This window comes from Coenobita brevimanus, chromosome 23, assembly GCF_032717465.1.
Source record: "Coenobita brevimanus isolate Jiangsu-jjx chromosome 23, ASM3271746v2, whole genome shotgun sequence".
In the NCBI taxonomy this organism is placed as follows: domain Eukaryota; kingdom Metazoa; phylum Arthropoda; class Malacostraca; order Decapoda; family Coenobitidae; genus Coenobita; species Coenobita brevimanus.
The window spans coordinates 38698216-38714224 of NC_136976.1; the positions used below are offsets into that span (position 1 = coordinate 38698216).

The 16009-nt window shown below is 42.4% G+C and overlaps 1 protein-coding gene across 1 annotated transcript in view; it reads left to right on the plus strand.

Annotated features, from left to right (window-relative positions):
- The window catches only part of LOC145392948 (uncharacterized), a 114211-nt gene extending 98811 nt beyond the window's left edge, over nucleotides 1–15400 (plus strand). Inside the window, exon 5 of the mRNA XM_080267236.1 lies at nucleotides 14279–15400. Within this exon, the coding sequence (XP_080123362.1) occupies nucleotides 14279–15400 (1122 nt within the window). The remainder of the gene's footprint in view (nucleotides 1–14278) is intronic.
- The last annotated feature ends 609 nt before the right edge of the window (nucleotides 15401–16009 follow it).

A 16009-nucleotide genomic window follows, 5' to 3' on the forward strand; every position in this document is an offset into this window, starting at 1 on the left:
CGCATCTTGGCCGCCAACCTGCTTCACGCCACCAGCTCCTAACTCATGGCAATATCCCATTTGCCTCTTACCTTTCTCAAATGCTACTATAAATAGTTTATTGCATAACACAGTAAAGTTTAAGGAAGGCTTGGACACAATAATATTCATAGGTAATAAAAAAAAAAAAATCTTATGGACAAAGTCAATGGGATCCATTCCTACTCACTTAGCTCACCTGACTCGGTGTGACTAAATAGCGAATCGGCACTTTTCACTGGAAAATAATTTAATTTTTTTCGCCACAGTGGCTCATACACACCTAATTATCTGAAATCTACTTTAAAAAATTTACTTAATATAACTTAATTTAAAAATTAGGTTTCAGAGCTAAAATGCACGAATGCTAGCAGATATTTCCCCTTCAGATCGTCAGTGTTTATATCGCAGTCAGCTGATGAGTGGTTGGCCAGTGTTAGCAGATATTTCCCCTTCAGATTGTCAGCACACTTTGACAGACTTCTATTTTGCATAAATATTTATTCTGAGTAAAAAGAAAAACTGTATCTACATTGTAAATCGATATTTATCCAAAACAAAAATCCATCAAGGTGAGTTGTTAGGCTAAAGGCAAAACACTTCTGCTAACCTTAAGAAATTTTCACTCTGAATCCTGATTTTCTGTTAATAATTAAATTAAGCACAAACTTTTGACTGAATTTCGAACCTACATGGTGATAAAGATTAAAATATTTTCCAATTAAAACTGCCAATTCTGTCCAAGATCAAGATCACATTCGATGATTGTTTGTATCTTGATCAGCTGCTTAGTGGTTGGCCAGTGTGAGTAGATATTTCCCCTTCAGATCATTAGGACACCTTGACAGACTTCTGTTTTGCATAAATATTTATTTTGGGTACAAAAAAATGTATCTGCATTGTAAATCGATATTTATTACAAAACAAAAGTCCGTCAAGGTGAGTTGTTAGGCTAGAGGCAAAACACTTACGCTAACTTCAAGAAATTTTCGCTCTGAATCCTGATTTTTCTCCTAGTAATTAAATTAAGCAAAAAAATTTGACTGAATTTCAGATAATTAGGTGTGCAAACCTATATGGTGATAAAGATTAAAATATTTTCCAGTTAAAATTGCCGATTCGGTCCAAGATTGCGTGTTTGTATCTTGGTCAGCTGATTAGTAATGCTCCATTCCTTGCTTATTTTCCCCTTTTTCCTCAGCTTTCTGATCTTCTCTCATACCCCTCACATTCTCATCAATGACTGTCTAAACAACCATTCTTAGGGTTGTAGCTAGCAAAATACAACTATTGTGTCAGTTATTATTATTTTTGTGTCAGTGTTATTATTTTATGTACTGTACAGTGTATGTTAGTTATGAAGAGAGAAACCTGTCTTGTACACAGTTACATTGGTATAGGTAACCTACATTCCAGAATGCTTTAGATTATCGGAATAATTGCCAGACAATATTGGTGAATTTGGACAAAGTATGGTGATAGTCTGGGGAATGGTATGTGGGGCCGGACTTTTGCCATTCCCAGACTGGTCTACCCCCCCCTTTCAGTCCGGCAAATTGAGGGTCGTGTATATATATATATATATATATATATATATATATATATATATACATATATGTGTCTGTGTGTGTGTACAGTAATCCCCGTACTCTCTGGACACCCACTTTTCGGACATCCCCACTTACCGGATATTTTGGTCCCGGGATTCAATATTCCCAAAATGGCCCAAAAATCGCAAAAAAATTGAAAAAAATCCTACTTTTTTCCCCCTCGTAATTTAAACTGGACGCGCGTGGCGTGGACCAGCTGTGTTTTGGTGTGTAGTTCCGTCACCGTCCGCTAGAGTGTCCCTGCATCCTCCCCATTTACCGCCCGTCTTTTGCTGTGAGTGCACACTTGTCATCATGGCCACCCACGTGCTCGCTTTTGTGGTGGTGCTCCACCTGCTGCAGACTGCTGCTGCTCTCCTGCCTCTTGTTAGTGTGTGTGATGATGGCCCCGCCACCTGAGAAGAGGAAGAGAGTGGTTTTGCCTCTGGAGAAGAAGAGGGAGATATTGGACAAGGTGGACGCGGGATGGTCAACCTCACGCATCCTCCGTGAGTTCAACCTGGCCTGATCTACTTTCTTTGATATCAAGAGATCCCGCAACAAACTCATGCAGTACATGGCTGACTTCTTGTCGAAGAACAAATGCAACGTGGAAAGGAAGATGATGTTTACTCCCCGGTATGCTGAAGTCGACCGCTCCACGTTGATTTGGTATCGACAGCAACGTGCTGCTGGTGTGCTGGTGCGTGGCATGGAGCTGAAGGCTGCTGCTGAGAAGTTCCCAAGGCTTCACGACGCCCCAGACTTCAAGGCATCCGAGGGTTGGCTCTTCGCGTTCAAGTTACGACATGGCCTTACCAACTGTAAGGCGCATGGCGAAGCTTTAGACGCCAAGGAGGATGGAGTAGAGGAGTTTCTGCACAAAGTGAAGCTGTTGATTGACAGGGAGGGCCTCACTCTCGGTCAAGTCTACAACGCTGACGAAACTGGTTTATTCTATCGCTCTTTGCCAACGAACACTCTAGCCGAGGAGACGGAGAAGCATGTACCTGGCCACAAGCTCTGCAAGCAGCGGATATCTGCTTTGTGTTGTAGCAATGCTAACGGCATGCACCGGCTTAATCCCGTTATTGTTGGCCGTGCAAAGCAGCCTCGGTGTCTTCGTGGGGTGATTGTCCTTCCTGTCGTTTGGTACCATTCTTTAAAGGCATGGTTCACTGCCCAGATCTTCAAAGACTGGTTCCACCGCCATTTCATCAAGGAGGTCGTTCATTACCAGATGAAGACACTGGGAATCCCGCTCGACCAGGTAAAGGCCCTCCTTCTCCTTGACAATGCACCTGCTCACCCGTGTGACAAGGACTTGATGGCTGAGAATGGGTGCATTAGGTGCATGTTTATGCCACCTAATACGACTGCTCTCATCCAACCAATGGACCAAGGAGTGACCGTGGCAACGAAGTGGCTGTGCAGACAGAAGTTCCTGGACGAGGTGATGGTTGTTCTTGAGGACGAGGACGAGCGCAGGGAGGGACGGGACAATCGAGGCCAGCGGACTTTGGAAAACCTTCGCTGCTACAACATCAAGTCTGCAATCAACAACTGGGCCAGTGCATGGAAGGAAGTCCCTGTCAAGACTCTAGAAAATGGTTGGTCTTGTCTGCTTCTCGGAACGGATATGGAGCACGATTTCCTAGGTTTTGACATGGATGACTTCCATGCACGTCTATGTGCGCATGGGGACAATGTTGATGTGGATGAAGTGCGTGAATGGTTGGATGACGACGAGGGCGATCCTGGGTATCAGATCATGTCTGATATCGAGATCGCATCTTCAGTTGCAGGTGTCAGCACCCAGCTTGAAGATTCCGACGAGGACAACGACAATGATACGGACTCCTTTCAGCGTGACACTACTCCAGCCATCCCCAAGCTGAGCGCAATCCGGGAACACATAGAGTTCGTTCTCGACTACCTGGAACACCTGGACTGCGACAGGGAGATGGGGCCCTTGGGATTTGTAGAGGAAGTGCGCGCTTTCCGGCAGTGTATCATTAATCGCCAAAATCATCGTTCCTTGTGTCAATCAACCATTGACAGCTTTTTCATACCCGTGACCCCCACTGTGCCCAGCCCTGGCTCCACACCATTGCCTCCCCAAGACAGGCTCTCATCCTCCGAGCCACAGCCCAGCACATCAGGCACGGTGGAGTCACCACTGGATGTGAGTTTGCACCTGTCTTCAGAGTCGTCTGCAGTGGGTAGTCCATCACCACAACCCAGTGACGCACCCCTAGGCCACCTGCCACAGCTACTCTCATACTCTGACAGTTATTAAAAAACACGAACTCTCCACTAGACCACACAGGAATTTACAGTGTTGTGCAGTGAAGAAAACAGTGGATAGTGTTAAGATATTAGAATTGTGAGTGCAAAGACTAAAGTGCAGAGTGCAACACTGATTTTATTGACGTTCAGTGGAACGCAAATTAGACTAGTGTGTGTAATGTTAAGAAAATGGATTTATGAGTGCAAAGACTTAAGTGCAGAGTGCAACACATATTTCATTAAGGTGCAATGGAGCGCAAGTAAGACTAGAGTGCGCAGTGTTAAGAGGATGGAATTCTGAGTGCAGATGACTAAGTTCAGTGCAAGACTTCATGTACAGTGGACTGCAGGTGCTTCAGGTGCTCCTTTTTACTGTCAGAGTCTGAGAGGAGGCGGATTATTCATTGAGATGGCCAGGGACTTCTTGTAAGTACCCAGAATGTTTCATATTGTACTGTATTTTCCATACTTACCTCTAAAACCTTATTTCACTCTTTTATGTCCCTTATTGGTGTGCATAGGGTCTTAGGTGCTATGCATGTGCAGTAGGGAGGTGTTTTTCTGAATTAGGTTAGGTTAGGGTCCATAAGTATAGGTTAGGGTCCATAAGTACCAGTCCAGGAGCCAGGGACTTGTTGTAAGTACCCAGAATGTTTAATACAGTTTGTATAAATTCACCTCTAAAACCTCATTCTTTGGTTCTTTTGCATTTATTTCAGTCTTTTATGTCCCTTATTGGTGTTATTTAGGACTTAAACAGGTGCTATGCATGTCCAGAGGAAGTTGTATAGGTGTTTTTCTGAGTCAGGGTAGGTCAGGGTCCATAAGTACAAGTCCAGGAGGCTGGGGCCCACTTTCCGGACGGGACCACTTTCCAGACATGCTTTTGGCTCTGTTACATTGGAAAGTGGAGGGATTACTGTATATATATATATATATATATATATATATATATATATACAGTAATCCCGCATATTTCGCGGTAGTTACGTTCTTGTAACCCCCGTGAAGTCAATTTCGCGAATACTCTGTTAACAATTGAATCTTACACTTGTGTCCACCATGCTGCCCATCACACAGTCCATGTCCATACTGATTGCGAGACAATTCGCCGTCAGACAATTCCCCGTCAAAACATGGACGATTCCCCTTCAGAACAATTCGCACCCTGGACGATTCCCCGCCATTCTATAAATATACTAATCAGTACTTTTATCAATGTACTTATTATTAATTAATCAATACTTTAATAACTATATTTCAGGGGGATCCAGCAAAGTCTATGTTCAGTAGCGTAGGTTCTGGATATTATTTATTAGTTGCACCTTTAGTCAATAATGAACTTGTTTCTTCCTCGCTGTAGTCGCCTTTGAATTATATTCTAGCGTCACCCATAGCTATCTTCATTAATGAAGGCGAATTGTTTTGTGTTTGTTGTGACTGCAAATTGTCCCGAAACCTCCATACTCATCCCGAAATACCTTCTTACAAGATTGAAAGCACATACTCCATTATGAAGGAAAAACGTAAACACCGTACTGTAATACACAATTATCTACACATTTATTCACAAAACAGTACAAAATAAAAAGATGCATTAACTGGTGATAGCAAACACTCGCACGGTCGTTTCTTAGCTTGTCCAGTAACACAATTTTCTCTGCTAAGGTCATAACTTTTCTTGATCGTTTTGTCACTTTGGAGTTCTTACTAATTGTATTATTAGCTTTTGGTGAGGCTGGCTTACGTCCTGGGGCCATGTGGAAAGCAAGTGGGAGGCAAGAACCTCATATCATACTGCGGTTACAAGCACACCAGACAGTAAGGCAGTCAGGCGTGGACTGAGGAATGCGGGGCAGAGAGCAGTGTTGCCATATCCAAACAACGAAATTATGCTAGGGCAATGAAAAAATTATGCTAGATTGAGCAAATTTGTTCCAAGTAAAAAATGAATTATGCTAACTTGAAGCTAAATGATAAAATTCTATACATATTGGTGCAACATATTAATTATGTATTGTTTACTATGAAAATATTAAAATGAACCTACATACAGTAAGAGGATAAATATCGGTTTTCTGCCCATACTGCTTTTTCCCACAAAACTTACGTTTTTCTGATGGATTTTGATGTGATTCATTCAATTTTGAGCATCATTTCCGTCGGAAATAACCAGATTTTGAGATATGACCCCCCCCCATCCCCCTGCAATAATGGGGGATCTTTGGGGAATCGTGGGTTATAGGGAGGGGGGGAAACACAGAAAATGGTCATTTCCGACTGAAATGAAGCTGAAAATTGAATGAATCATACCAAAATCCATCGGAAAAACCTAGGTTTCATGGGTAAAGTACAAAGCTCAAACTTATCCTAACCTAACCTAACCAAACCGAACCTAACCTAACCTAATCCAACCTAACCTAATCCAACCTAACCTAACCTAACCTAACCTAATCCAACCCAACCAAGCCCAAACTGAAAGTAATCAACTATTCAAACATCTTCTTACATTATTCGTCTCTCTCTCTCTCTCTCTCTCTCTCTGATTTGTAGCTTTTATAAAATTATTCCAAAAATATTCCATTCCATTCTAAATTATGCTAGAATGATTCTAAAACTTCTAATATGCTAAAAAATATTCCAGACTCGAAAATTTGATCAAAATTATGCTAAAAGAATAAAATTATGCTAGATATGGTAACACTGGCAGAGGGGCCGCGGGAAAGGGACAGAGGGTGGCGTGAGTTTACCGCGCTACAATTGGAAGCTGCGGGAATTTCAAATTTTTTGTTTTCTGTATATTCAAGGATATTTTAGTTGAACTTATTAATGCTAAGAAAATCCGCGAAAGAGCAAAACCGTAGACAAAAAATCCGCAAAAAATGCGGGATTACTGTATATATATATATATATACACATAGTAATCCCTGTAATATCCCGATGCCCAACACCCCACTACCCGGACATTTTGGGCCCGGGCCTTCGGAACCCAAAAATGGCCAGAAAAAGTAACAAAGAAAAAAAAATCCGACATTTTTTCAACTGTACTTTGAACTTTGCGCGAGGCGCTGAACAGCTGTTTTTACACGCGCCCCTTGCTTCCCCCTCCCCAGTTATGCCTAACTACCATCCTGACTAGACGCTCATCGCAGTGGATGCAGCATGTGCTCGTTTTTTTTAATAAACAGTGAATAAACTGCAATACCTCGCCACTAGACCACATGGGAATTTACACTGTTGTGCAGTGTTAAGAAATTAGAATTCAGAGTGCAAACTGACAGTTGAAACTGGCGTGGTGCAATTAAGAACAGAATGTGCAGTGTTAAACAATTATAGCTCGCAGTGCAAAGGATTAAGTGCAGCACAACACTGAATTACTGTATGTGCTTCAAGAGCATTTTTACCCCTGCCAGAGCCTTAGAGGAGGCGGGTTAACCTTTGTAAAGGAACGGCCAAGGATGTGTTTTAAGTACCCTGTACACTGCTAAATACATATATATATATATATATACTGTACACATATATACACACCGGTATACAGTGGGCTCACAGAGTACAGTATGTGAGTTCACGGTACGCGAAGTGCACAGTATGCAAGTGATCAAAAATAATAACCAAAAAACCTTGATAGCATGAGTTTAGCCCACAATACGTGATGCAGAGGCAAGGAGTGGCCCAAAACTGCTATTTTCCCTCCCCGCATGATGCGCCCATCGTGACTTAGAGGCTCGTGGGGAAGATGCTCAAGAGGAGTCTACAGTAAGATCTTGCCAATAACGACTTCGACAATAATGTTTTTGGCAGTAATGGTAAGTTAGAATAGATACCCAGTTTCATAATAATGTTTGGATTCACTTGAATGACAGTTATTTCGTGAATGCCATGTTGTTATACTGCAAATACATCCATAACAAGATGAGGAATGAAACAAACAAACAAGAAGGCATGAAGGAAATTGCCGAATATGTGTGCAGTAGCGAGAAGAAGATGGAGGATCCTCCCCTCACCACCTCCCCTGACTCCACTGTCCCACCTGACACACCAGCTGCCTCCCCCTCCACCTCCACAGCCCCACCTGACTCACCTGCTTCACCTGGCATTCCTGCAACCCCCACCATAATGACTGTTGCTGCATTCAGGAAGAAATGTATTATTCGACAGTCCGTAAATTTCTTCATGAAAGCCTGGAATAGTACAAAATTGGCAAATGTTAAACATGTGTGGTGCAGCCGGAGCACCGGCGGGGGCACTCTGAGTGTGTTGCCGCACCTCGGAGCCTTTGTTATTAAAGTCCATCAGGCCTGTTGTCTACTGTTCTTAAGGTGACTGACCATATTTTTGTTATTGTAGCTATATCTGTAGTATATGTCTGAAAAATTTTCTCATTATTATGTCTCTAAGGGTCAAAAAATGTCAAGGTATGAGGGGGTATTGCCCATTTGTAATTTTTTCTATAAGATTATGTATTCACAGTGTGTGATTTCACGGTGCACGAGGACCACGACTGCCCATCCAATCACATACTGTGTGAGTCCACTGTATATGTATATATTGGTGTTGAGATGAGGAGGGATAGATTGAGATGGTTTGGGCATAGGAGAGGATGGAGAAGGACAATTGGGTGCAGAAAGTGAGAAGTATGAATGTCAACAGGAGGGTTGCAAGAGACAGACTGAAAAAGAGCTGGGACAGGGTCATAGATTGTGGGCTTAAGGATGAGGGACTGAACATGTAGGCTGCCATAGATTATTTATTGGTGTTGTGATGAGGAGGGATAGATTGGGATGGTTTGGGCATGTGGAGTGGATGGAGGATGACAATTGGGTGGGGAAAGTTAGAAGTGTGAATGTCGGGGGCAAGGTTGCGAGAAACAGACTGAAAAAAGACCTGAGACAAGACCGTAGAGTGTGACTTTAGGGATGAGGGCCAATGCATACAAGCTTATTTAAGCCTTTATAAACAGTATGAACAGTACGATACAGCAATACATTCATCCCATGGTTATCATGTACTTGGTTACAGTGGTTTTCATTATCACTGCAAGCTGAAAATCTACACGCCTGCCATTGTTGCTCCTTTTCGGCAAAAAAAAGTTGTTGCGCACCTGTGCTGGTTTCTGCCAAAAATGATAGTGCAGTATCTGTGGTTTCTGATGGCTTTGAGAAATTCAAAGATGAGGCCCTACTCATGAGTTAATCCGGTTATGGAGACCTCTAACTCTCCATCCCCTAGCATAAGAACCACTTACTATATGCCCATCACAGGTCTGTCTGTTATACCCTTTTCATCGCTTTCCATTATCCTAATCATGCCTGTGTGTGTTTCTGATATTTAACATAATAGCATGGACATATATAGTGGGTCTAAATTGTCATATTGTACAAGGGAGAATTGGGCTTGCAATTGGGATGCCTGGTACCAGTTAGGATAAATCCAATAGATTCTGTGCTTTCATGATTGCTCAAATTCATTATCATACACCATGTTCGGTACCAGTTATGTGTTTTACAATAATCAAGGGATCAGTGCTTTTACATATACCTGTACTGTATATATATATGTATATATATATATATTTTTTCAAGAATACTTCCCCAGTATCCCTGCTTGTCGTAAAAGGCGATTAAAAGGGTTGGCGGAGGGTTAGTGCCCCTCCCCGGAAAACAACTAACTAAAAAAACAAAAAATAAGCCTCGGACAAGGACTGACCAAACGATGACGACCAAGGACCGGACAAAGGACATGGTTATCGGAACGTGGAATGTAAGGGGAGCGAATGATGAGGTGAAAGAGAGAGAGATTGTCCAGGTGCTTGAGGGTGCGAAAGTGGATGTATGTGGGATAACTGAAACAAAATGGAGAGGAGAAAGCGTGAGAGAATGGGAGTATGGATGGGGTATATGTGCAGGAGTAGGTGAGAATGAGAGGGCAAAGGAAGGAGTATGTATAGTTGTGAGTAAAAGATGGAAGAAGAGCATAAGACAGTATGGATCAGTTGGGTCAAGGATTGTGTGGGTAAAGTTGAAAGTTGGAATACAAATGTGGGCGATTGTGTGTGTGTATGCGCCAACGCAAGATCGTGCTAGAAGAGTGAGAGAAGAGTTCTGGACAAATGTAGAAGTGTGCATGGAAAAGTTTGGAAGGAATAAGAGAGTGTTTTTGATCGGTGATATGAATGGTAAAGTTGGGAATGTTAAGGTGGATGGAATAGTTGGTGAGTGGGGTGTGCCTGCTGAGATAGATGAGAATGGCAGTGTGTTAGTGGACATTTGTGCTGGGAGGGGGATGGTGATAGCCAATACCCTCTTCAGGCATAAAATGATCCACAGGTATACATGGCGAGTGATGAGAAGGGTGGGTGGTGAACTTAATGAAAGGAAGGCAGTGATTGATTATGTGTGTGTGGATGAAAGGATGCGAAGATGTGTAATGGATGCAAGAGTTTATAGAGGTTGGGGGAGTGGACTTTTTGACCCCTACTTGGTGGTGGGCAGAATTAGGATTCAAGTAAGATGGAGGAATAGAAGAAGGGAAAGACGAGAGGAAGGAGTAGTTGCAAGGAGAGTGGAAAGGTTACAAGAGGATGAGAAAAAGGCAGAGTATGGCACAAAAGAAGAAAGCATACAATGAATGGATGAGAAATAGGGGCATGGAAGAAGTTGAGAGGCGGAAGAGAGAGTTATATGTAGAAAGAAAGAGAGAGGTGAAAAGATTAGTAAGAGAGAGTAAGAAGAGAGTGGATAAGGAATTTGGAAGGAATTTGAGTGTAAAGTGGAGGGACTGTAAGAAAATGTTCTGGAAATAGGTGAAAAGATGTAGGACAGGGTGGAAGTGAAGTTAGCAGGGGAGTGAAAGATAAAAATGGTAGATTACTAGTGGAGAAGGGAGAAAAAGTGAGCAGATGGAGAGAACACTTTAAGGAATTGTTGAACATAGAGGATGGAAGTAATGCAAGTATAAGTGGCTGGGGAATGGCTGGGAGAAGGAGGGAGGTGAGAAGACAGGAAGAAATCAGTAGGATAGAAGTTGTGGAAGCAATGAAGAAAGTTAAATTGGGGAAAGCCCCAGGAATTGATGGAGTGTGTGGTGAAATGCTGAAGCATGGGGGAGAGATAGTAGTAGAATGGATGTGGAAGTTGTGCAGATTGGCCTGGGAGGAAGGTAGAGTCCCGGAGGATTGGAAGTCAGGTATAATTATTCCCGTGTACAAAGGAAAAGGGGAAAAAGAAGTGTGTGGTAATCGTAGGGGCATTTGTCTTCTTAGTATAATAGGAAAAGTGTATGGTAGGATACTTATTGACAGAGTTAGAGAAAGAACAGAGAAATTAGTTGGAGAAGAACAGGGAGGCTTTAGGAAGGGAAGAAGTTGTGTAGATCAGATATTCATTCTTAGATCTTTAGTGGAAAAGTTTCTAGAGACGGGAAAGAAGTTGTATGCGGCTTTCATGGATTTGGAGAAAGCATATGACAGGGTGGATAGACAAGGATTGTGGAAAGTGTTAAGAATATATGGAGTAGATGGGAAGTTGTTGAATGCTGTGAAGAGTATGTACGATGGTGCGAAGGCTGCAGTGCGTGTGGATGGTGAACTAAGTGAATTTTTCTCTTTGAAAGTTGGGTTGAAACAGGGATGTGTTATGTCTCCATGGTTGTTCAATCTGTACATAGATGGGGTAATAAAAGAGGTACAAGGTAGGGTAGTGGATGTTGGAGTGGCCCTGGTGAGAGAGGATAGTGTTTGGAAACTCCCTGTACTGTTGTTTGCAGGTGATACTGTGTTGTTGAGTGAAGATGAAGGGGAGCTGCAAGGCTTGGTGGATGAGTTTGGGAGAGTGTGTAAGAAACGGAATCTAAAGGTGAATGTAGGGAAGAGTAAAGTGATGGTCTTTGAGAGAGGTGAAGTCAGTGAATGTACAGCGAGGTTTGATGGTGAGGAATTGGAAAATGTGAATACGTTTAAGTACTTGGGTAGTGTGATGAGTAAGGATGGAGGTTTAATTAAATGTTGTTTTATTGTATATTCTACCAGCGATAGGTTATTAGGTACCTTTATATGTAACTGTTTTTAATAGAACCAGAGTTAACTCTAGTCTGACCTTATGACATTGATCTTTGAAGATGCATTGGGACTTTTCAGTGTATTTATTAGGGGGGGGGGAGAGGGGAATTCGTCTTATATGCCGAAAAATATGGAGTATGTGCAGTCTGACAGAAAAGTATCCGACCTTTAGCCTTGTGAAAAAGAAAAAAAGAGGTTGCTTAGTGAGTTCATGCTTTAATCCCCTTCAAAGTATGCCCCTTAGGACTCGGCACACTTAGCCCAGCGCTGCTTCCATTGCTGGAAACATTTTGTAAAGTCAGTTTTTGGGACCGCCAACAAGATCTTTGTTTCATTTGTCTCTATCTCATTTATGTCCCCAAGTCCTTTACCCTTCATTGGCATCTTCAGTTTAGGAAGTAGCCAAAAGTCACCGGGAGTCATAATGTCAGGAGAGCAGGGAGCCTGCTGGACCTGTGTGATCGTGTGTTTGCTCAGAAAATCCTGAATGAGATGTGGTGAGTGGGCTGGAGCATTGTTGTGGTGGAGCTGTGTGTCCTTTGCCTCTCACAACTCTCATCTCTTGCAACACACTGCATTCCATAGGTGACAGAGAACTCCCAGCTAGCACTCTTTATTGACTGTTTGGCCTTTTGGAGTGTACTCATAATGATCAGCACCCTGCTAGTTAAAAAAAAAAAGTCTGCAGTTTTTAAGTAATTGCACCTGTCCTTAATTTGCATAGTGCCCATAGTTTCATTGCTAAAAGTCTACCAAATCTTCCTGATGGTTTCAGATTGTGTGTCACCAAGTTTTTACTTGAAAGTTGATGCAGGAACATTTCAGTTTGCTCTGTTATCATGGCCTAAAATGAAAGTGCAACAAGCAAGAATACGTCCTCGAGCACATGCTGCTCAGCAGCGACTGGATGAACATACTCAAGCATGTACACAACGATTCAAGGTCACGCTCATCTGAGTCACATCCCTTGCTTCTACTAGTTTTTGAGAAAAAGATATGGTCAGATACATTTTGATCAAACGGTTCAAACCCCAGCCAAAGTGAACATTTGAAGTGGGTGCTGGTAGTTTGGTCTCTCATATGCTTGCAGATGTTTGCATCTAGTCATTTCTACTGGTGACACATTCATACTGTGACACACAGTCATTGCTATTACCTTACTTCAACTTCCATATGCATCACTCTTCCTACTGACTCCCTTTTCCCATTTGAAGTGTGGCAGGATGGGGGAAGAGTTAAATTCTAACCATTATTCTCCCTCCAGAGAGAAGGTCTGGTTCTGCAGTGAGCCTATTATGGAGTGGTATAGATAAGAGATAAATATTCATTAAGGGCCTTGTGTTGATGATTCTTTAAGGTATTGTCATAAATGTTTGTTGTATTGTTGTGAAACCTTACAAGATATTATAAAAAATGCACTTTATTACGACTGTATAATATGGTATATTTTCTGTAATATTAACTTGTTGAGTGAAGACGAAGGGGAGCTGCAAGGCTTGGTGGATGAGTTTGGGAGAGTGTGTTAGAAACGGAATCTAAAGGTGAATGTAGGGAAGAGTAAAGTGATGGTCTTTGAGAGAGGTGAAGTCAGTGAATGTACAGCGAGGTTGGACGGTGAGCAATTGGAAAATGTGAGTACATTTAAGGACTTGGGTAGTGTGATGAGTAAGGATGGAGGTTTGGAGGATGAAGTGCTTGAAAGGGTACAGCAGGGAAGAAAGTTTGCTGGTTCCTTGAAAGCAGTGATAAGAAACAGGGAAGTGAGCATGGAAGTGAAAAAGTTACTACATGACAGTATTGTGATACCAACTCTAACGTATGGAAGTGAAGCTTGGACGTTGTTGGAGGGACACAAGTCAAGAGTGAGAGCAGTGGAAATGAGTTATTTAAGAGGAGCCTGTGGAGTCACATGGAGAGACAGGCTGACGAATGAGGATATAAAGGAGCGTTGTGGTGTGGATGTGGATGTGATAGGAAGCGTTATGAGGAACACACTTAGGTGTGTGGAAAGGATGGAGGGTGAAAGACTGACGAAGAGAGTGTATATGAGTGAGGTGGAGGGGGGAAGAGGGAGGGGGAGGCTGAGGATGAGATGGAGGGATGGTGTGGAGAGGTATATGAGAGAGAGGAGTGTGAGTTGGGAGCAGGGCAGTGAAATGGCGGGGGACAGGGTGACGTGGAGGCGATTTGTTTGTGGCCACCCCAAATGGGATTAAGGCGTCTGGCAATAGACAGATAGATAGATATTTCATGCATCAGTTTATATTCAGCCGATAATGTTGTGTTCTGTACTGTACTTGACTTTGTTTCCTAAATATTCCAGGGGCTGCCTACAATGATTCCAGTGACTCATCCTTCAATGCATTCAGGTTTAGATGATGATGATGAAGAAAATAAGCCATTTAAATGCAATCTTTGTGGCAAAGGTTTTAAGTTGAAAGGTGGACTCGTACAACATGAGAGAACACACAGTACTGACCGGCCATACATTTGTCCTGAGTGTGGCAAGCTCTTCCGGCAACCCACCCACCTTCAGCAGCATGTCAGAATTCATACGGGAGATAAGCCATATGACTGTGCGTTTTGTGGGAAGTCGTTTAGGCAGCGGACAATACTGAACCAGCACCTGAGGATACACACTGGGGAGAAGCCATATGTCTGTATGGAGTGTGGAAAACAGTTCCGACAGAAAGCAATTCTTGATCAGCATTTCAGAACGCATTTGGGTGAAAAACCTTACGCTTGTCCACATCCTTCGTGTAGAAAACATTTTAGAGAGATGGCATCACTTATTTCTCATATGAAGTGCCATAAAGATGTGCCTGATCCCAGAATTGTTCTCCAGCAAGCAAAGCGAATGATCAAAGAGGAGAGGCACGAAGAAATACGATTAGATCCTCAGGGCATAGGTACTGACCAGGGTGAGGGAAGTGAGAGAGGAATAGCACAAGATAGATTAAGTCAGGAGAGGGGCCTTGGGCCAGAAGGGCTGGGACCAAGCAGGCTGGGTCAGGAGCGGGGACTTGGTCCAGATGTGTTGGGTCATGATAGGTCCCATGGACATGATCATCGGGAGGGATCCAGCAACAGCAACACGGAGCAGAGTAGCTATCAGGGAAATGGAGAACCAGTGCAGCATGAGGGACGTTCCTTCCCGCAGCACAGTGTGTCCAACAGTTCTAATCAGAAGTCCCCTGCCCCAGGTCACTCTATCCCTCAACACTCGAGCACTGAGCGACAGACAGAGACTTCTCAGGCACCTTCTCAAGCACAGGTCTCCTCTCTCAGCCCCAACATGATGCCCACACCACAGATGGCAATGGCAAACCTGATCCCCTATCCTCACTCCATATTTCCAGCAGCCTCATATATGATGCCTCCTCCAGATCCCCGTCAGTACCATCCCCAAGGCCAGACACAACATCCTTCTCGCCCTACCCAGTGACCACTAGTACTAGTACCATAAGACTGCTGGAATGGTATGTAAAAATAAAAAAATAAAAAAATTGTAATAAAAAAAATTAGAAAAACTAACTGTGCAAAGTTGTATTAGTGAAACTTAGTCTGCATATACCTTTTTTTATGCCAGGCAGTGTTAATAAGAGAAGTTAGAACTATGCAATCAGTTTGAGATATGTACTGGGATTTAATTGTAGGATCTTTGACAGATTTGTCACATTTTTTATTTAAAATTAAGATCAAAGACTGGTTAAGACATGTGCCTCTTATATTTGTGAGTTGATGCTAAGTGGATTTCTCTGACTTGTCAATCAGTGTACTGTATCCATTATAGTAATGCTGATAATTTATTTATCCACTGTAAAATTTTGGATTATTCAGCAGTATTTAAGTTTGTTGCTGATATGTTTGTAAGTGTACTTTGACTTTATATAGCACAATGATCAATTTCATATCAAAGGTGTCATCATTTATTTTTATTATTTTTTTTTTATTTATTTATTTATTTTTTTTTGTATATTAAAGCATAGAGTAGGCTTGCCAGATTATACGTGCATTAGCAAATTCTGCATGATGTGGTAAAATAACAGTTTAT